Raw genomic sequence first — 21069 nt, forward strand, 5'->3', positions numbered from 1 at the left:
TGGAAAGAACAGAAACACCCAGGCAGTCCAATTTTCACCATGTGAACTGATATCTAGTCTTTGAAGAAGAGAGCTGTGACTGACTAATGTGGAATTTTAGGCCAAAAAGCAAATGGACAAGGACTGAAAGGAAGAAGATGGTTAAAAGTCCCAAGAGAGAGGCGTGTCATTGTCTTTCCTGGCCCAAAGAGCTTATAAGGTAAGAGGTGGAGAGCAGGAAACATCTCATGGAATCATGAAGACAAAGGGATCCCATAAAGTTCATGGAATCAGCCAAGCAACGCTCACATAAGCTCCATACAGCAGAAAGACCTTGAAACACATGTTTATTTACTCTTTTTTTTAATCCCAGTATCTTTTCTTTTTTCCCCTCAAGGGGGATTTTGGATAATGGGGGTACAAAACTGGCTAAGTACACATTGCAGTTAGAGTCCAAGTGCAAGAAGAAATCCAAACCAAGTCTCTAATGTAAGTGCCAACCTGAAAGACACATTTGATCCTTTAACATATATGTCTTTCCCCTAAGTTTTGCACTCAAAACAGCCATAAAGTGCACAGATGGCTTCTACGACAGAGGCAGAAAACAAGATCATGAGGCACGGTTATACAAGTATGACCATCCTGCGAGTGAACATGGTGGAATGTCCTGAGTCATGAGCTTGACTTGACTCAATTACTTCCCCATGCTGCCACCAGCACTCTCTCCCTTCCATCTGATACTGTAAAACAGTCACAGCATCACAGAACAGCTAAGGTTGGAAGGGACCTCTGGAGATCATCTGGTTCATCCCACCTGCTCAAGAAGGGTCACCTAGAGCTGGCTGCCCAGGTCACACTTACATTCCTAAGCAGCAGTGGTAGGATAAGGAGAAAGTGCCAAAGCACCATCTGCCTGTACTTGTTATCCAACACCTTCATCTCACAACACTTAACCAGGGTTGCTAAACCCATCTTTTCCAAATCCTGTTTCAAGGCAAATTATCTGCACAGGTGGAAGACAAAGCAACTTATTATGCTGTCTTCCCCTTTCCCTCAGAAATAATATTTTCAGGCTGTGCCCGCATGTACCATTCCACCCAGGCCCCATCATACACAGCAACATCTGGTTTGCCACAGAGGTATGCCCCCAGAGCCACGTGGCAGGCAGTGACCCCAGAACCACATGTGGCTACCACTGGCTTTAAGAGATCCACCTTCTTCTCCTGGAACAGACTGCGGATCTGCTCTGGCGTCTTCTCTAAGCCAGACTCTGTAAGGAAATCGGTGAAGGGGATGTTCATCGACCCAGGGACATGACCAGGCTCAATTCCTGAAGGAAAAGCAATACAGATAGGAATTAACATCTATTGTCTAGGACAAATCCATTGCAAAACCTGTTCTCTGTTTCAGTGGGGATATTTATGCTTTATTGTATTTGTTATTTATTATTTAGTGTATGTTGTTAAAACAAATACATTTATTTTTGTTAAACTTTGCTTTACTAGATTACTGATTACTCAAGAAGAATGGCTCTAATCTTCAGGTTACCACATGGACACGTGTACTGTCAAGTTCTGTTCCTCCTCCTCCCAGTTCCCTCCACATCTTCCCTGCATCAGAGCGACCCACTCTGATAACGCACTGATCAAAGCGCCTCCACAGGCCCTTCTGAGGGGAAGTGTAGCACCAGTACATGAGGAGACCAATGATTATCTTTGAGGTGTATGAAAGCTACATTCCTCATCCCAGTCCCTCGTGATAAAAAAAAAACAAACAAAACCACTGCTTCCCCACTCCTAAATTTTCAAAAAGAGCAGCACTTGCTAGTCAAAAGGAGAGGAGGACAGGTGGATACACTGTCTCAAGTGCCATCCCATAAAGTACAACTGTATTTCCCTTCATTACCTCTAAAGGAGTCAAACTGATGGGCACCTTAAATGAAGCCCCTTTTTATTATGCCAATGTTTCAGGAGGCACATACCATCTCGGGGCTCTGGCTCTACTCCCCGGAACCGTCCTGCAGCACGCGCATCCACTAGTTGGAAGCGGTGGGAATCCAAGTTATCTAAGATGTCCTCGTACGTTTTCACCAGGGACTTGTCCAAGGATGCATGGAACTCAGAGGGAGCTACCTGGCTTTTCCCAGAGCTCAGTGCATTCCCCTCTCGCTGCCAGTTCTTCAGGCCGCCATCCAGAAGGGAAACGGCTTCATGTCCAAAGGCCCGGAACATCCACCACACCCGGGGCGCTGAGAAGAGACCTTGGTCGCTGCCATCATACACCACAACATGGGAATCATTCCCCACACCCAGCTTCCCCACATACTCAGCAAAGTCATCAGCCTTGGGCAGCATGTGATCATAAGGTGAAGTACGGTCGCTGCATTGGTCAATGTCAAAGAAAACCGCACCAGGGATATGGCGCTCCTCAAATTCCCGCTTCGGGTCACGCTTCATCTTTGGTAAATACCAGGATGCATCCACGATTTTCAAGGCCAGACCAGGTTGCTGGGACTTGATGGCTTCTGAAAGCCATTTTACAGACACCAAAGCACGGTAGAGGAGTTGTTGTGACATTGCTCCAGTACTGGCCGAGATTACCCGATACCTGGGGTTTGCCTGAATCTTCCTGACTGCAAAAGGAAGAAAATTGCAAATTAGCAACAGGCCATGTGGAAACCAACCGGACAAAGGTGCATCTTAGGACCAAAGACTAGACCAAAGAGGTCTGCGCTGAGGTGCTGGCTAAGCCTACAGTGAGGGGTCTGAAATGCTCCAGCCCTGAAAATAAAAGATTTCCAAAGATCTCGGCCCAAACTCTGCCCCAAGCGGGCCAGCCATGGCACAGTGCTGCCCTGCACCCAGCACCCCCCATAGCCCAGCTGGACCCTCCACCTCCAGCGACCACCAGCCAGCGCAGACAGCAGCAGGAGGGCAGCGGGGTGGCCCCAGGGACTCCGAGCAGAGAGGACCAAGCGCCCCGGGGCGAGGCGAGGCGACGCGAGGCGCAGCACCACGACAAAGCCCCCCGGAGCCCCTCACCAGCCGAGGCCTTGCGGGGGCCCTGGCGCCCCTCGCGCAGGCTGGACCCCCGCCGCGAACCTTCCCGCCCCGGACACCCCCCAGCCCCGGCGGGGCCGCGGTTCCCTCCGCGCAGCAGCAGGGGAAGGAGCGGGGCCGATCCCCCCGCGCCGCCCCGTACCTCCGTGCTGGGCCTCAGCCGAGCAGCACCCGCCCTTAGTCCCCACCAGCCATGGCCGCCGCCGGGGGTGGAGGGGGAAGCCGGGGCCCTCCCAGCGGGCCGGTCCCGGGCGGTGCCGCCCGCCCCCGCACCGCCCCCTCGGGCCGCGCCTCCCGGTCTGCGTTACACACACAACCCCCTCCCGCCGCCGCCATTTTGTGTGTGTGTGCGCGCCTGTGTGTGTGCCCGCCGGCGGCGCCCCCTCCCGGCCTCAGCCCTCTGAGATGGCGCCGCAGGTGCTCGGCAGGGCGCTGGTCACCGCCAAATGGCTCTCGGAGGCCGTGCGGGCCGGGCGGGTGGGTCCGAGCCTGCGGATACTGGACGCCTCCTGGTACCCGCCGCAGGAGCGAAATGCCCGGCAGGAGTTCAAGGAGAGGCACATCCCCGGGGCGTCCTTCTTCGACATTGAGGAGTGCCGGGACCAGTCCTCCCCTTATGACTTCATGCTGCCCAGCGAGTCCCACTTCGCCGACTACGTGGGGCGCCTGGGTGTCAGCAACGACACCCATGTGGTGGTGTATGATGGGGACAAGCTGGGCACCTTCTACGCCCCCCGCGCCTGGTGGATGTTCCGGGCCTTCGGGCACAAGGAGGTCTCCGTCCTGAACGGCGGCTTCAAGAACTGGGTGAAGGAGGGCCACCCTGTCACGGCAGAGGTCAGCCAGCCTGCCCCGGCCGTCTTTAAGGCCAGGCTGAACACAATCCTGCTGAAGACCTTTGAGGAGATGATCCAGAACGTGGGGTCCCTGCGGTTCCAGGTGGTGGATTCCCGCCCCGAGGGCCGGTTCCGGGGGACCGAGCTGGACCAAGGTAACGGAGGTGGGAACGGCACCCACCCCCTGCAGCAGAGCGGGATGAGTGTCGATGCTAGCCCAGGCATACCATCTCCTCCCAGCCAGCAAACAGATTTTCCTAACGCACAGGCATGCCTCAGCCTAACTTGTTCATTTACCTTAAGGGATCTGCAGTTGAGCGTTCGGATCCCAGTGCCCTTGCAGGTTGCTTTTCTTGTAACTGGTTGTAAAGCTGCAGGAGAAAATAGCAGGAAGGTGCTGCAGTCAGTTGGCTCCAGGATCCCCCATCCCACACCCTGCAGAAGTTAATCAGACAGAATGCAAACATGGGAGAGGAGAGCTCCCAGGGGTTTTATTCAGGGTCCTATCTAGCACGAGCAGACACACACAAACTATCAGTATTCATACAGGCACCTCTCACCATAATGAATGCACCAGCAAAAGCCAAGGTTTTAGGCAATAGAATGACCCAAGGGACATTTTCCTTCTTGCTCTGGTTCCTTGCAAATAGACAACTTGCTTGAGCTGATCTTTGTCCTTTTGCTCTCTGCTGTGAAATCTAACAAGCTTAAGTAAGAAGAGCCCCAAACCCTTCCCAAATGTATGGGCTGTCAACCTCTTTCTTTTGGATGCCCCCAGTACCAGGAACAAAAATTTATTTTGTCACCTTGGTCAAACACTGGACATGCAAGCAGCAGGGGTGGGAGAAGTCCTGTGCAGTGAGGACAACTGGTACAGCCATGTGCCTAGAATGAAATTCAAGTTGGTTGTTAAAAGAGGCCCTTCCTGCATAATTTAAGCCTTGGTATATCCCATAATAAACTTTCCTCTGAAAGGGAATCACAAAAATGGTTTAAAAAGAGATGCAGAGTTTCAAAAACAAAGCACAGAAAAGTTCAGTGATAGTTGTTGGGTCTGAGTTGAGGTCCATGCTGCAGGATGGGTGTGCAGCAGCCTTCTGCAGTCCCAAAGCAGTGCTGCACTGCTGCCTGGTGTGCAGGTTGTCATTCTGTTCTGACTGTTTTCTGATGTGCGTGCTGCTGTACAACCATTGAGTGTGACACAGTGTCCTGAAATAATTTCCAGCATCCAAACCTCAGGAGCGTTTGGTTGTAAATGGCTTTGTACACGTCGTTCACCAAAGTGCCTACAGTGAGCACCCCCAAACACACTCAACCTGTGCAAGACAGCACGGAAGGTGAGAAAGGTAACAGGATTGACAGAGGAGGCTGTTGCAGGGAGAGAGGGGGAGTTAGGCTTATCGCTCATTCTGTTTCTTCGCCTACTGCAGCCCATCAAAGTGAAGGTTGAATTTTAACCTCAAGACGTGAATAAAATGCTTCTTGCTGGGAGCTGGTGGATTTTGTATTCTCTTTCACAAAGTGGGAGTTGTCATCAGGTGACAAATACTGCAGCCCCTGACAGCGTCTTGAAAACAGATTTTTCCTTTGAAATGAGTCAGCACAGAACAGTTTATTTGTGGTGGTCCAGTTTTGCTTCCCACAGCAGATCCAGCAGGATAAGCACTCCAGCTGCAGCTGCTCATTCCACAGGAGCTTGACAGCCTTCTGAACCAGGCCGGCCAGTAGCTATGCTACAGCCAGCACCTAAAAGAGCAATTTGAAATCAATGCTGATTAATTACAGGGGTCATCCAATCAGGGAAGAGAAACATTGCCTGCAATTTAGAGAAGAAAAATGGTCTTGAGGTTAAGGAACTTGCTGTGTTCTCAGGTGATTTCAGTTTAATTATTGCCTCAGCTCTTGACTTCTTAATTAAGTCAATTAATCTCTCCAGTTCCATGAACTCCATCTCTAGAAGAGGCTAATTTCAGCTGACTCTTTTGCCTCTTCAGTTTTTCAGTTCCTTGTGGTAAGAATTAGTTGTCCCTGTTTTATTTTTATGCAGTATCTACCTTGCTGGGGCTTAGACCTCTGTAGCGCTTAAGATAAGCCATAACACATGGCTAATTTTTCAGTGCTGGGAGACATTTACCCAGGTTGCCAGGATGGAGAAAGATGGACGGTGTTTCTAGAAGCCAGGTCTCATAAGTCTTAAATGTAGGTATTGCTTTGGGTGAAAAAGCTTGGCTATTCGTGCATGGTGTGCAGTGTAAGCCCATCAGATGTGCAGCACTCACCTGTGCACTGACTGGTTAAAGGTGTCCCTGCACAGGGCTGTGTTTCTGGAGGAACGAGCAGCTCAGGCCTGTTCACTAGCTGTGGTTCAGCAATGGCCCAGCTGGGTTCTGCAAGGACCTCCTTACTCAGGCCCTGTAGGATGAAGGTCTGTGGAACCAGCATGAACGGAGGCAATCCCAGGCAATCCAGGGGCCAATAATGAAAATATTTACACGATGGTTACCAGTGCTGACTCTCTTTAAGTATTGGGCCCTGAAAACTGAGGAATAAGAATTTAGCTGAACAAATCCATACAGAAAAGTTGCAGATTTCTGAATTCTTTTGCAGACGCCTGAGAAAAGAGGGAAAAGTTACCAGACAAGAAATCTGTCACCTAAAAAAAGAAAGCAAACCCAAAGTCGTTTTGTGAGCTTCCAGCTGTTTTTCTTCTCATTCTCAGCCCTTGGGTAGTCCTTGTCTCCCTTGCGCATACACAGCTCTTAAGGTTTTGTCCATTTCCCCAGCTCTCAGTCCTTCCTGCCCCAAACATAAAGATTTTGCTCAGCTTGAATGTTCAGTGGCAGTGAGAATGAAATGTTGCTGTTTCTGCCCTCTCCTCTCCAAGTGGAGCTGGGAGTGGTCTGGCGCTACTTTCACCATGAATTAATACTCAAGGCACAACATGGAGACTGAGAGACTTTGTATCAAAGTCTGTTTCAACCTACAGGAACCTACAGTCCAAAGCTGTCCATCTGGGTGACGAGGCTGGTAAACATCGCCTGCCAGAATTAGCACCATGGCCCTGCTGGTTCTTAGAGTTGACTTTTCTGGCTGTATAGGCACGCAGTATGTTGGCATTGGTGGCAAAGGCCTATTGATCTGACTGTGAGGACCAAGCTTAGAGGTTCCTTCCAATGAGTTCTTGTAGATTAGGTGAGATCACTAATGGTCCCTTCTGAGCATACAATTTGAATGGAAGAGAGAGATAACAAAGGAGGCGTTTGGAAAGGAGTAGCTATCTGCAGCCAGCCAGCTCCAAGACCACAGGGAATTAAATGTGGATATGGCACACCTTTTATCTTTTTGACGTTAAGAAATTACATCTGGAGCTTTCATCACAAAGGGAAAGGCTAGAGAGAAGGGGCTGTAGTCTCAGCTAAATAAATAGCCAATGAAAAAATACATATTTAAGCAGAGAATATTAACAGATGTGGAAAAGGGGATTAAGCAGTGAAGAAGATAACATATTACATGTTATAAATTGTGAGGGAGGATTGCCAGAAGCCAAGCTGAGTGAGACTTGGCAAAAGGAATTAAAACAAATAACAAAAACTGCTGGAGCAAAGTGAATAAAAAGAGAACAAGGGGAGAAGGGATAAATAGGGTTGCTATGCAGTTAGCAGGGGTTCCAGATGAAAGATTATTTGTGTACAGCCTCAGAATTATACTGAGTCTATGCTACCAGTTTGTTTTTTTTTTTGTGAGGACAAGTCTGTAGAGTAGGGTGAGGGGTAGCAAGAAGAAGGGGAAAGAAGTGGAAATGATCACTTCTAAAGAGGGAGTATAACTGAAAGATATCCATGTGCTCGGATCTGCGAGGCAGACGATCTCCATCCCAAATATGTGTCAAAAATCATTTATGTGACATTGCAAGTCCATGAGGCAAGAATTTAATAAATTTAATCAGAGCATGGTTCTGTAGGACAAAAAGACTAGCAAAGTTTGTATTTGTATTTAGGATAGGAGGTACAGCACAACCTAGGCAGCTGTTGATCTATTATCATAACATGGAGGGACTGGAGGGCTTTCAAAAAAGTCTTCAAGAAAAATTATTTAAAATGACAGCAAAATTGAATAAAATACCTTGGTAAACTTGCACTGCAGCTGAGGGCTCTGTTTCCTTGCCAACAGGATTTATTTGCCAGATAAGACAAATGGGAACACACATACCTGGAAGTTATGTCTGATCTTTTCTTCCAGCCATTGGAAGCACCTGCAAGGTAGACTTGTTCCATTTGGACTTCATTAATATTTTAGACATAATATTAGAGGGGCAATTATTAGTTCAATGTGGGAAGAGGGCAAATAGCACAAGTACTGTTAGATTCCCGAAAAATTCACTTAAGGGGAGATAAGAATAGCTTGTGCTGAAAGCAGATCTGTGGGGCTGGAAGTTGCCATCATGTTCCCATCATTATGCTTCTGTGTTTTATTTCATATTTTTCTGAATCATCGAGGCACTGAAAATGGGGGGTTGCTACTGAAATGTGCTGCTGGCACAGCCTAGAGAAGGTTTAAATGATCACATGGGGAGTACTATGTGAGGTACCACCTGCAGTGATAGAAGTGACAGGAAATACAATGCTAGAGAGCAAGGTTGGATGCTTAGTAGCCTGAAATACATAATTCATAGAATCATAGAATCATCTAGGTTGGAAGGGACCTTTAAGATCATTGAGTCCAACCATCAACCTAACACTGCCAAAACCACCACTAAAAACCATGTCCCTAAGCACCACATCTACCCGTCTTTTAAATGCCTCCAGGGGTGGCGATTCCACCGCTTCCCTGGGCAGGCTGTTCCAATGTTTGATAACCCTTTTGGTGAAAAATTTTTTCCTAATATCCAATCTAAACCTCCCCTGGTGCAACTTGAGGCCATTTCCTCTTGTTCTATCAGTTGTTACTTGGGAGAAGAGACCACCCCCCACCTCTCTGCAACCTCCTTTCAGGTAGTTTCTAAGGCTGACTTCGTGAATCTGGTGTGGAGTATGCTCTCTGTCATATGAGGCAGGGCAGGTGTATCCTCTCCGCTGTTCAGATCCCAGCTGCGTCCAGCCTTGCCTTCCAGTCCTGTGTTTCTCTGCTCTTGTCCTAGCAGTGAGAACGCTGATAAAACTTCCTCAGTCACTCAAGAGCGCTTCTTAGGCAGTGCAAGGGCTTGTGGTTGTGCAATGTCAGCTCTTTCTTTCAGTTGAACACCCACGTACATGACTAAATGCAGTTTCTACAGAATTCCCCATCTTTCACTCACAGAGTGCAAGCACTGGTCTCTGACTCCAACAGACTTTTGAATCTCTGGAGCAAGGAAGTCTCCCTATAGATGAAAGTCAAAAATGCTCTGAAATGAGACTGTTCTTTTCAGATCTGCTCAGCTCCTAACTGAACAGTTGTTTAAAGGTGGTGAGTGTACGTCACAGCAGTCTGCAATAGAGAGTGGTACAAACCTACCTATTTTAAGATGCGTGAACAGTCTAGAAAAGTGACCATGACCGTGGGGCCTGGGACACCTAAGAACTGAATTGATGGTCCAGCAAGCTTGTTTGAGCAAGAGCTGGCCCTTCTAGTTCAGCCTCCAGGACTTCTTGATCTTAGTACACTTCCCAGTGCCCCAGGATGGTGTGAGAGCATTGTTCTGTGGCTCACAAACTTGTCTGTATTGGAGTAGTCACCAGTACTGCAGCAGAGCCTTGCAGAAATCCTTTGCCAAATGACAGGGTCAGGACCATTCACTCTGTAGGAAAGCAGTAGCCTAACCCAGGAATTTAACTCTCTCCAGTAGGAAGCTCTGCAGTCTGAGAACTACAAAGTTTTCTCACACTCTTTTTTTGTATTATTTTTGTTTCCTCTCTGTCATACAGACACTATATTAATGAGCGTGGGTTCTGCAGTTCTCCGTGCTGAAGTGGTGAACTGTTGTTTTCTGGAACTGGAAAATATGTGATGAAAGCATCAGTACAGAACACTGTCTTTTTTTTTTTTTTTTAAGTGTTAGTCCCTCCAGAAGTCAGCAGTTTTTCTCCTGGCTTCTCCCTGTAATGCTAAACACTTCTGAAGGATGCATGAGGTGATGCCTAGGCAGCAGTGCCAGATTTCTAAGGAACTCAGGGAGGATGAATCAAGAAACAAAGAGGGTCCATCTGGAACAGGGAGAGATCTTGTGAAGCTGACTCAGGGCAGCTTTGGTTTTCTTTAGGCTCTCATTCTTTGTCCAGCAGAGCAAAAATCCCCTCCTCAATACTGGGCCAAACCCCTGTTTTCCCCCATCATAAGACATATCTCATCATGACATGACATCACTCTGCATGAGTGATAAAACTGTCATGATGATGTGTGATGTCAATCTCTGACTAGGTATACTTTAATCATTTGACTGTGACAAAGGTTCCCTGCCCCAATCTCCCATCTCCTGAGATCAGTTACCCTGATGACTTAGGCAAGGGGGAAGCTGTCAGTGAAACAGATTACTATTTATATGATTTTCCCAGAGCTGTCTCATTAGAAGTTCAAACCTAGCAAGGAACCATTCCATAAAATGCATTTTCGACATAATATATGTTTCCTGCTCCAATGAGGCTTGATCCGAAGACTCTCAAAGTCAGTGGAAAAGCTTCCATTGAGTGTATTGGACTTTGATTAAGCCTATAGTGACAGAGTTTGAATTTCAAGGGCCTGATGAAAATCTTATCCCTTGTGTTTTTTTATCTCTTTCTAAAGACCTTGTTCTTGAGATGCAACTTTCAGCTTGCCTGAAGTGGTCAGTTACACCAGTAGAGAAACAGAACCCATGCTGATTTCATCCATGGAGTGGATAAAAGTGATACAGAATCTAAATTCTCACTTCTCTGACCCCATTGCTCCAGGACAGCTGCCTAACCAGTAACGTGGCTGAATTTAAGGTTGCTTTACGTCTCTGAAATATGATTTTAAGGTGACACAGGAATAAACTGTGAACAGAGAACTACTTTCACAAATTCCACATACAAGCCACACTTCCCGCTTCTGAAAGCTGTGTCGCTACACGCTGCTGACATACTCGGGGAAGGCCAGAAATGCACTGCTGCATTCCTCTCTACACAGATCCCCTTAATGCCTTTGTTAGGATCTTTTCGGTGGTGGTTCTTTGATTCTTGTCACGTCTAGGGCTTCTTCAGGTTCCTGCCTCTCATTGCTTTCAGGGGTGAATAGTTTGCTAAATATTCTGGTTGTTTTGACTTCAGCAAAGTTGAATAACCTTTTTCCTCCCCTTTTCAGCCCCATACTGCTTTTTATCTTCATCATCACCTGATTTTATATCTTGGAGAGAGTGGGAGTATCTGCAGTGATGTCTCTTTAATGCCTCTTTTGTAGGTGTCTTTCATCACCTACGTTAATGTCTCCTTGCTCATGTTTCCTTTTCTTGTTCACTCTTGCAGGGCTGGAATCTGGTCACATCCCTGGTGCTGTGAACATACCCTTCCACTCATTCCTAACAGAAACTGGCCATGAGAAGAGTATTGAGGAGATCCAACAAATATTCCGTGAGAAGAAAGTGGATCTCTCAAAGCCACTGACAGCCACGTGCCGCAAAGGTGTCACAGCATGTCACATTGCCTTGGCAGCCTACCTGTGCGGCAAGCGTGATGTGGCTGTTTATGATGGTTCCTGGTCAGAGTGGTTCCACCGTGCCCCACCTCGCTACAAGGTCTCTGAGTTGAAGCGCAACAAGGCCTAGAGGGGGAGTTGCTTCTTGGGCAATGAGATCTGCGAGCTGTCTCCAGCCCAGAGTACAGGAAAAAGGAGGAGGTGGAAGTAAAGAAAAAATATACTGATTTGTATTTTGCCAATTTTTCTAAGAACGATGAGTAGCTTTCTGTCTATCTTTCAGTTTCTCACAATGAATAAAATCTGCTTCTAAGATGATGCATCTGTGAATATTTCTAATTCTTCCCTGTTGCCTGTGACCTGCTTGTGCTGGGTGGGAGAAGCAGCTTTGCATCATGAAGGAGAGTTGCACTCTTCACTGGAGACTTACAGAAATTCCAGTGGCCTGGTGAGAGCTCAGGTCCATGGTGGAGCAGAACAGATGAGAAGTCCAGGGCTAAAATATAGCACTGGGTACTGGCCAATCTGTTGTCCTGTCATTGTCTCAATGTAGGACCTTTTACCAGCCCACTAACTCCCCTTTTCTAATGTGGAAAATGGGGGCACCTTCCTCTACCTGTCTGATGGGGGTCAGTGAGCTCATGTAAAGTGTTTGGAGATGCTAGAAGACCCAGTTCTGCTGAAATGCAGTCTTGTTGGTTATCACGACAGTGTTATGAAAGTCTCCAAGAAATCCTATGGATATGATGAGATCTTCTGGGCACAGGTGTTTCATGAGACACCAGCCTTTTACTGTCCTCCTTGTTTGTTTTTTTTTCATCAGCTAGGATGACCCTGATCTCTGCCATGTTTCTTCTGGTTCCCATGGAGACCACAGCTCATAGAGGGAGGGTTGTTCCCTAGCAACCATCTCTGCTCTTCAGCCTTCATCCCACCTCCATTCCTGGATTTCAGACTTGCCTGCTTGCTTGTACGAATCACTGTGTCACCACATCAGGGATCATGGACCAGGTGAGAGAGGCAGTTGTGGAAAAGGCTTTGCCTCTTGTTAAGTGCTGGATCTTTTCTCTTTTCTTTTCTTTTCTTTTCTTTTCTTTTCTTTTCTTTTCTTTTCTTTTCTTTTCTTTTCTTTTCTTTTCTTTTCTTTTCTTTTCTTTTCTTTTCTTTTCTTTTCTTTTCTTTTCTTTTCTTTTCTCTTTTCTTTTCTTTTCTTTTCTTTTCTTTTCTTTTCTTTTCTTTTCTTTTCTTTTCTTTTCTTTTCTTTTCTTTTCTTTTCTTTTCTTTTCTTTTCTTTTCTTTTCTTTTCTTTTCTTTTCTTTTCTTTTCTTTTCTTTAAAAAAAATAAATATAAAAGATCCATTTTGACACCCATGGGGCTTCTCAGGTCTGGAAAGTCACTGAAATCTCAAATTTTGAGGGCCCAGCCAGATTTTGAAGGCATATGAGACCATTCTTGACCACATCTGATGGCTGGCGAGAATGGCATACCAATTGCTCCACCTGTCTGAGGATGTTAATTTTCTGCCTGGGAAAGACAGCTCCCTCTTTCCTCCATGGCTGCATGGAGTCAGGAAAGTCAGAGTGTTAGGCTGTGCTAAACATACATTTGGGGGGGGGGGGGGGTGTCATGCAGAAAGAAAGACCAAGTTTAATAATTTTTAGCTCTTTGATCAAGATAGTCTTTTGTGGTATGTCCTATGTTGTCCCTCACAGAATTGGCTTAGCAAAGGAGTACGTAGACATAGTTCTGTGGCTTCTGTTATCCAGGAAGATGGTCAAATGACCTTCAAGTCCTTCTTGGTGTCAAGATGTAGGAGTCTCAGAGTGTGCTTTGACTTTGGACCTTCAGGCTCAGAAGTAAAATGAACAATAAGCAGTAACAATAACATCGTATACAGTTACAAACTAGAAAGTTGGAATAGTTGCAGGCTTCAGCGTCATTTTGTCCAGAAGGAAGTGGGGAAATGAAAGTTATCAGTGAACGGGATTTGGGAAATGGGCACATTGCCTAATTACACAGACATTCTGCTTTGTTGGAAGAAATGGGAGAAGAGGAATTTATACAACAGCAAACTGGAATGTTCTTTCCACTGAATATAGTAATAATAACAAACAGAGATGGTTTTGTTTTAAGTAGGAGGTGGGAGTTAACACAGGAGTTTATTTAGCAACCCAGATTCCTGCACTTTGATCATGTGTAAATGTTTGACTCTTCTTTAAAAAGAACGAAAAGCAATACAGAAAAGAAGCAGATCCTGCCCTGTGTGCCAGGACTGGCTTCCTCTCTTCCTCTCTTGTGGCCCTGTTCTTTTTGTGGGAGACTTTCTGTCTCTTAACACATTTGCAGAGCACACAGCACTGACTCCTGGAATCTGATTGATACAGTAACTTCAGCTTTGGGACCCCAATATTGTACCAGAAATGCTGCTGCAAAGTACTGGCACAGTGTAAAACAAGCTGCTGGTTCAAGCCGGCCCTGGTGAGTTAACAGAAGCGGTAGGCTTCCTGCCCCGTTGGCAACTGTGTCTTCATTCCAATGACTACCCTCAGGAGCAGAAAGTAAACATATATGTCACATCATGAGCTAATTCGACCAATGCAAACATATATCCCTACCTGATCCAGATCCCATTTGTACTGCTGCTGGTGCCAGCAGGCTCACAATAGCCATATTCACCACTGTGGGCCATGGCTCCAGTTGTAACCTGTCACAGGTTTCACAGGGCCTGTAGGGTCCCGCTGGGATGAGGAACACCAACCATCAGCAGGACACGACTGAGAGTTGCACACAGATATTCCCTCTGCAGGAAAGGCATGAGCTTCCTCCTAGTGCAGGAAGCAGTTTGTGAAGACTGGGTGTTAGATCAGTCCCATCAGCAGGACTAGCAAAGCAAACCAGGAGATAGTCTGTGCCAGAATCAGGGAAAAAACCCTTTTTCCAGCCTGTCTCCCTTCCTTTGCATAGCCGGCACTGCACAGACATTTCATGTTCATCACCTCCTCTCCCCATTTTTCTGACTTTACTTTAATGTACCGAAGGAAGATGTTTTAATTGCACGGCACATGACAGGTCTGACATCTCTACGTGCTTCAGAATAAAAAAAAAAGACATTTTCACTGAAGTGTTTTTTCCATTTTGGCTTGTGTCTGCACCACTGCCTGTGAAAACTCTTGCAGCTCAGTATTCCCCAGCAGCACTTGTTGGCCATGTCCTAGGCAGGCTCTTCTGTGTGAGCTGTTAATGTGAAATCCTGTAGGACTTCTGTGCTTTTTTAATCTAAGAGGATAATGAGTTGTAGGACCAACCATGCAGGCAGGCAGGGACAGCTCTATCTTGATCTGGAAAGGTGGAATATACATTTGTGTGAGAATAATCTATGTCATCTAAAGATGAGCAGAGCCACCGTCCCCTTCCTTCCTTCCTTCTCATCTCTGAGCCTGACACAGCCTTTGTTTCTCTTCCAAGGGTGTGGTAGAGGTTCCAGCTTCCCTTACACCTGATGTGGCAGGAAGAGACTGTGTGCTGTCAAACGGTACTTCAGGTAAGCAAGATGACAGAGAAGCCATCCCTCCTCTAGAGCTTGCTTTGCAGTACAGGTTGTGAGGCTGTGTGTCGTTCCTTCTCTCCTTTCATGCCGTCCAGTTTTGCATGTACCTCTGTGAGTGAAAACTACTCAGGCAGGGATATCAAGTGCCATGGGCTGATGGATTAATATCCCCCCTCCCCGAGTGTGTTTTCCTCCACTGGTGGACTTGTCTCACTACCACCCTGCTCAAGCTCAATAAGCCACTAATGTGCTGTAAAATCATCAGCAAATACCCATGAGCCACAGAGACTGTACGTGCATGTTCACAAGAGTGGTCATGGGTTGGAGGGGTCCCTACACGTGAGAAAACACAGACCTTTGTGTGCGTGTCTGACCACAAGATTTTTACTTCCGCACTTCTGTACATGTTCATCTCTCAAGAGCATTTAAGACTCCTGAGGAACCTTCAGCAGGAAGATTGGTATAATGCTGCTAGGTTGTTTTTTTCTCTTTTCTTTCCCTCTTTGAGACTGTCAATTTTTCTTTTGTTGTCTGGCAATGACACAATGACATGTCCAGTTGTTTCCAGCTCCATTTATGGTACCACCTGTCGTCAAAACAGTATCAAATTCATTTAGCTATTATTTTTGTCTTTTAAGAGGGACCTGAGAAACAGAAAATGGAGCATGTTGCAGAAGCATGTCCCAGCAGTCAAAGAACATCCCAAAGGAGCTCCAGCAGTGCCTCCTGGAAGATGTCCAAGGGCCCGGTGACTCAGGGAACAGCAAAGAGTTCCACATCTATTAAATCCCAGGCATCTCCTTCTGCAAAGTGTGTTCAAACTAAAACCCAGAGCAAACAGAGTCTCCAGGCCAAAACTCCCCTCACACAGAGTCTTCGTGCAAGAGGACTTGAAGGGGAAAGAGAAGATACTTCTCCCACCAAAGACCCCATAGTGGGGCATGAGCTAAGAAGGAGGAACAGCACTTACCACCTGTCTGCAAAATACATGCAGAGGAAGGCAGAAGACACCAAATCCATCTCAAATGTCAAAGAACCAGTAGCAGGCCAGCACCAAACACTGAGGTCTAGAGGGCCTGGATCTTCCCCAAAGACCATCAAAGCCAGCTGTAAAAAAGCCAAGGAGACCTGCAGCAGATTAAGTGCCAAAGAGTCCTCAGCATCATTAGGGTCAGATATGAAAGCAGAATGGAAGCTCCTTCTGGAGGACAAAGAAAGCTTGATCTGTGCCAACAGCAAATATAAATTTGCGAGTGCAGCTGAACTTACCAGTGATGAAGAGGTATTGAAGGAAGCTATTTCATCTATCCTTTGTGGCAGGTTGAAGGCTGTTTTTATGGTGTAGCAGGGGGCTGAGTGGGTGGGATATTAGCAGTATATTAGCAGTTTCTAGAAGACATGTAGAGAGATGTATTTGGGCTTCACACTACGGGGCAGAGACACATTCCACAGACAGCCTTTCCCATGTCTTTTTTTAGTTTTGTTTTTCCATCGCCCTTTCATTTATAAGGTTCCTGTAGCCAGGCAGAGTCCCAACTCAGTCAGGCAAAACAATGTGCTACCAGGACCCAGTCCAGGGCCCAACACCATCATCCCTTTCTAATTCGCCCCCCTTTTTACCAGTCCTAGTTGTCCCATGCAATTACAATGCCGACAGAAGCCGCTGAGAGAGACTCAAGGACATGTTATAGGTTAGTCCCACAAATTGATGCGAGGAGACGGAGCCAATTAAGACTGAAGTATTTATTTAGCAAGCGGCAGCAAGCAAAACAGTGCTGGGCAGCCCGGGAGTCTCACTCTGCCGACGGCTCGCGCCCGGTTCCCGAAAGTCCCTGGTTTTATACTCTTCTTTTTCTGGTAGAGGGGTACTCTGCATCTGCACGACACGACTTGTTGCTAGGGGGTCGTTTTCTGCTTTCCTTTTCCTCCTGGTTGTCGCAGGGATGAAAGATTCATGTCTTCCTCACATCATGTACTCTTCGTCTTCATGAGCCCCCCTCCCCTCCTCCAAGTCTTTTTCACATCCTACTTTGTTTGCATAACCTGACCTTTGCAGTTTTAGCCTTGGTCGCTCAACGGGATGCTGGCTATCTTGCAACAGCTGGTTCAGCAATTGCCTTTTTGTAAAAGTGTAACAATGTAAGTTTCTAGGTTTGGTGAACAAACAGCGCTGAGCTTATCACAGACAGACCCAGGTCCCAGGGATTAGTCATAGCTCAAAGACCTACGCAGGGGTGGAAACGCCAGGAGTTTGCTGCATTTAGGAACGTGGACTGACAGTGGTTCCTTGTTGTTCATGTTTTCAGGAACGGCGAGCTCTGTGTGAGGCAGCATTAATCATGGGACAGAAAAGACTCAGTGACCGTACCGAATTGCTAAACCCCTTGAACTCTACATCTTTTGCTGATTACAGCCAGTTGGGTTTCAACCTGAGATCAAATATCTTCCAAGGTGAGGGGACACGCGTACCTATGCTTGACCTTCAAAGCTGGTTCCATCTACACTTTGCCTGGGCTCAGGGCAGCCACGCTTCTTTGGGTAGAGATCTGACTGTAGGTGATCCTCACTTTCCCCTCTTATTCCTTCTATCCACAGTCACTGCTTTTCCAGTGTGTGATGCTTGAGGAAGTGAAAGCTAGAAACCTCCCTTTATATCTATTACATTCCTTTCTTTTCTCTTCTTTCACTCTTTTTTTTTAATCAAGGTGTGAAAAGTGAAGGTATATCATGACCCCTGTCCTCTGTGTTCAGAGCTGTCCAAATGGAAAACATTTGCAATTCAACATCCTCTGCCATCTACAGTTCCAAGTTACCTGCAGTTCCAATACTGATTTTATTTCTCTTCAAGACCTTTAGAGATGTGGGGCTCTGAAATGTCTTCCCCGAATCTCTGTTTCCAGGGTACCCAGGGATCCCTCCATCTAAACAAATATTCATTCCATTCTTGTTACCATCACATCCAAGAAACTTGGAAATAATTATCTTTGATTGCAGTTTTGCATGTGCCGACACGAGACAGATTCCTTTTCCTTATACAGTATGTTCCATGACGAGACCTTGCTGTATTGAAGACTGCATTGTCCTGGGTTTGTGCAGTCACACAGAAAGGAAGGACATCTTTCCCCAGGGAGCTCAAAATCATTATTGTCAAGGAATGGGTACAATAAAAAGGAAGGTGAAGAGGAAAGGATGAGAGATTAAAATAAAGCCCCCTCTAATGGTTAAAAGTCAAGAGGGGATAAAAAGAGAAGTCATAGTTGGGAACTGTTTGTTAAGTATGGTGGCCAGAAAAGGAGCTCAAGAAGGCCTGGAGTGGTAAGATGGTGCTTTTTGTGGAGCTGTGCTGCTGAATAGGAAGTTACTCACATGAATGAGGGGATTCAACAGGAGATAAGTGGGCACTTGTAAGGAAAGGGCACTGGGATACAAATAAAGATGATACCTTGCTACTTGAGGATGAAAAGCAGATAAATTGGCAAAGACAAGCTCCCTCTTGGGTGATGATGAAGCTATTATTCAGCACCTAGCCACACACCTGATCAAAGGTATTACAGTCAACGTGTGCCTTTTCTTGAGCCCTTGAAACTGCCAGTGTTGCTCTCCTGCTCAATTCCAGGACTGCAGTAGGGTGAATTCTCCATACAGTTCCTTATTTGCTGTTCCTTGCAGGGGGCCCACTGGAGAGCCGAAGCTTGATGAAAGATTCCTATACCCCTGATATACTTCAGAAGGTAATCAGGGATCCCAAGAACTGGCACGGAAGGAGGACTGATGAGCTAGGTATGGCTTCCACCTGGAAAAGTACATTGCTGAATTCCTGAGATGGGTGCTGCTTCTGCCAAGGAGAATGGATGGGTTTGGTGCAGGGGGACTAAAAATTGGCATTTTCAGAAGAGAGCAGCTCTACATCTAGAAAAATCCTCAAAGGATAATAGTATTAGAAGGGAGGCTGCAACTGAACTATGATTTGCATTTTTTTCAGGGAAATGGCATCGGAAAAATGCCTTAAATCTTAACCTGCAGAAAGCATTGGAGGACAAATATGGGAAGAAAAAAAGCAAGCCTTAAAAGATGAAGGTTGAGGATTGGAGGGCATTCGACAAGGGATCTTTTACCTCCACTGTCTAATAAACCTCCAGATAAAGCACGAACCCATTGCTTGCTCGTTGTCAACAGCAGATTTGTTGCTGGGGCTGTCTTCCTCTCACAATTAAGAGTGTCTTTGGGGAGAGCAATACAGGATAAATCTGAACATGAATACAAAAAATATCACTTTGTTAGTCACGGGTAAGGTGGGTCTGATTAGTGTGTGAGACACACACCCTTGCAGAGAGATGTGGTGGTGAGAGGAGGCCGTATAGAAATTCATCTGCTCAGCACATGAGGTGGAATAGGACCTGTGAGCAGTGTAAGATGGGGTGGGAGGGTGGTGGTGTGTGCGTGTGTGTGCAAACTCATGTTTGCTAGAAAATTCAAGGTACTTTGACAGCTGCCCCAACAGTCCAGAGAGAAGTACAGAGGATGCGCTGGGGATGAGCCAGGGTTGCCCAAGGACCTGAATGCTGCCCACCTCTCCCCACACTGAAGGCTGTAAAACTGCGGCTCGGAAGCTTCAGAGCTGTGTGTACATAGCAGCTCGACACACCAAGCACAGAACCAGCTCCCTTCCAAGGTGAATTCAGGCTCTCTTGCCAGAAAGGCACCAAAGAATGTCCACTCAATAGCCTGGGCACAACTCCGTATGATTGGCGCCAGATGCCTACGTGGGGCAGGAAAGGAGGGTTCTCTGCCCACCGGTCTAGTTTTGTTGTTACATCTGCCACATGGAGGATTTTGAGGAAAGGTGTTACCTTGGCAGGGAGCAGTGGCAATGTGTGAAAACAAATGCAAACTCACCTGAGAAGAGGAGGCATCAGGGTATCCCCTAAAGCCCGCGCTATTTGCAGGCCAAGCCAATGCCAAAAAAAACCAAACCCAGCTTATCCCACCTAAAAGGAACAGGAAAGCTGTAAGAAGCCCCAGGACTTCTTCGATCTGCAGATCACCCCACAATGTGAGTGGACGCTTACTGAAGTTCTCATAAGCCATACTTGCCCTGTCAGCCGTTTCCCTGACTCAAAGATAAGTGTCTCTCAGAGAGAAGCACATGCGACCACCATACAGTCTGCATAATCTGAAGTTCAGAGGGGGTATCAGGACAGTAACCAAGGGCTTGAACAATGCAGGGCATGCAGGGTCTTTTGGGCTTCCTGACATGTTTTTCTCACAGTATTTAATGGCCCTCATTGCAGGATCCTGCCTTCCAGCTCCAAAGCGTAGCAGTTTGGTGCAGCAGTCACAAAGTATGTGTCCGGGAATAGCAATGCCCTGATCTTTCCCATCTGGTCCCAGGCTTTCACCGTTTTAAAAGATTGATGCTTTGCTCCCTGATAGGAACTGTTTTGGGGCAGAATCAGGATTGTTACTTCCCCCTTCATCAGCTGGGAATTAGATAACAATATGCTGACTTCATAAAAATAGTGAAGGAAGTTAAAATGTAACTAATGATAATCAAGTGATAATCATTTTCCACAGCAATAATTAACCATTTGGAATTCGGATGTTTCCAGGCTCGTGTCCAAGTCTTTCAAATTAAGGAGACTGGCCAAATGGCAGCTTGTAGAAACCTCCCTGTGGGTTTTGCTTGTGCATCAGTACCAGGTGGCTCCTGCCTGATCACACACCACTCCAGCTTCAGCGGAGCAGCACAGCTCTGTAGGAACAACCTGTTCTCTGTGTTGCGTCCAGCACTGATGACCAACGTGACTCCAGCTACACAATAAATGCTGTCTTCTGAGACCTCAGCAAGTCCTAATCCAGAAAACATGGAGCTGAAATCTACTGACATTGCTTGGCATGCTGGAAGCAGGCAGTTCAGGGCACAGTCAGCTAACACATAAAACATAACATGTGGGCTGAATCAGTATACAAATTTACAGATCTATTTCCAATAGACATTAGAAATAGACATTAGGGCAGGTAGGC

At 46.6% G+C, this 21069-nt stretch overlaps 3 protein-coding genes across 3 annotated transcripts; 2 read left to right on the forward strand and 1 right to left on the reverse strand.

The window, feature by feature from the left end:
• Positions 1-309: 309 nt before the first annotated feature.
• Positions 310-3235, reverse strand: MPST (mercaptopyruvate sulfurtransferase). Its single transcript, XM_082498185.1, has 3 exons — positions 3181-3235; positions 1961-2611; positions 310-1309 (listed from the first exon to the last, which is right to left on the reverse strand). Exons 2-3 carry the CDS (start codon positions 2553-2555, stop codon positions 1011-1013), a joined length of 894 nt encoding a protein of 297 aa, XP_082354311.1. The 5' UTR covers positions 2556-2611; positions 3181-3235; the 3' UTR covers positions 310-1010.
• Positions 3236-3394: 159 nt separating this feature from the next.
• On the forward strand, positions 3395-11851 carry LOC309684270 (thiosulfate sulfurtransferase). Its single transcript, XM_082498186.1, has 2 exons — positions 3395-4029; positions 11329-11851. Exons 1-2 carry the CDS (start codon positions 3444-3446, stop codon positions 11625-11627), a joined length of 885 nt encoding a protein of 294 aa, XP_082354312.1. The 5' UTR covers positions 3395-3443; the 3' UTR covers positions 11628-11851.
• A 3879-nt stretch (positions 11852-15730) lies between these two features.
• Positions 15731-19113, forward strand: CIMIP4 (ciliary microtubule inner protein 4; the record flags this gene model as incomplete). Its single annotated transcript, XM_082480486.1, has 4 exons — positions 15731-16327; positions 17352-17496; positions 18715-18825; positions 19028-19113. The coding sequence occupies exons 1-4, from the start codon at positions 15779-15781 to the stop codon at positions 19111-19113; spliced, it is 891 nt and encodes a 296-aa protein (XP_082336612.1). The 5' UTR covers positions 15731-15778.
• Between the last annotated feature and the right edge of the window lie 1956 nt (positions 19114-21069).

The sequence above is a fragment of the Vanellus vanellus genome, assembly GCF_965231255.1.
Source record: "Vanellus vanellus genome assembly, chromosome: 1".
Lineage (NCBI taxonomy): Eukaryota > Metazoa > Chordata > Aves > Charadriiformes > Charadriidae > Vanellus > Vanellus vanellus.

Bases quoted from the DNA above. Each gene is read 5' to 3' on its own strand.
- LOC309684270 (XM_082498186.1), top strand. From the start codon at position 3,444: ATGGCGCCGCAGGTGCTCGGCAGGGCGCTGGTCACCGCCAAATGGCTC. The intron at 4,030-11,328 runs GTAACGGAGGTG...TCACTCTTGCAG, and splicing joins GGGGACCGAGCTGGACCAAG to GGCTGGAATCTGGTCACATC.
- MPST (XM_082498185.1), bottom strand. From the start codon at position 2,555: ATGTCACAACAACTCCTCTACCGTGCTTTGGTGTCTGTAAAATGGCTT. The intron at 1,310-1,960 runs GTATGTGCCTCC...CTTTTCCTTCAG, and splicing joins AGAGCCAGAGCCCCGAGATG to GAATTGAGCCTGGTCATGTC.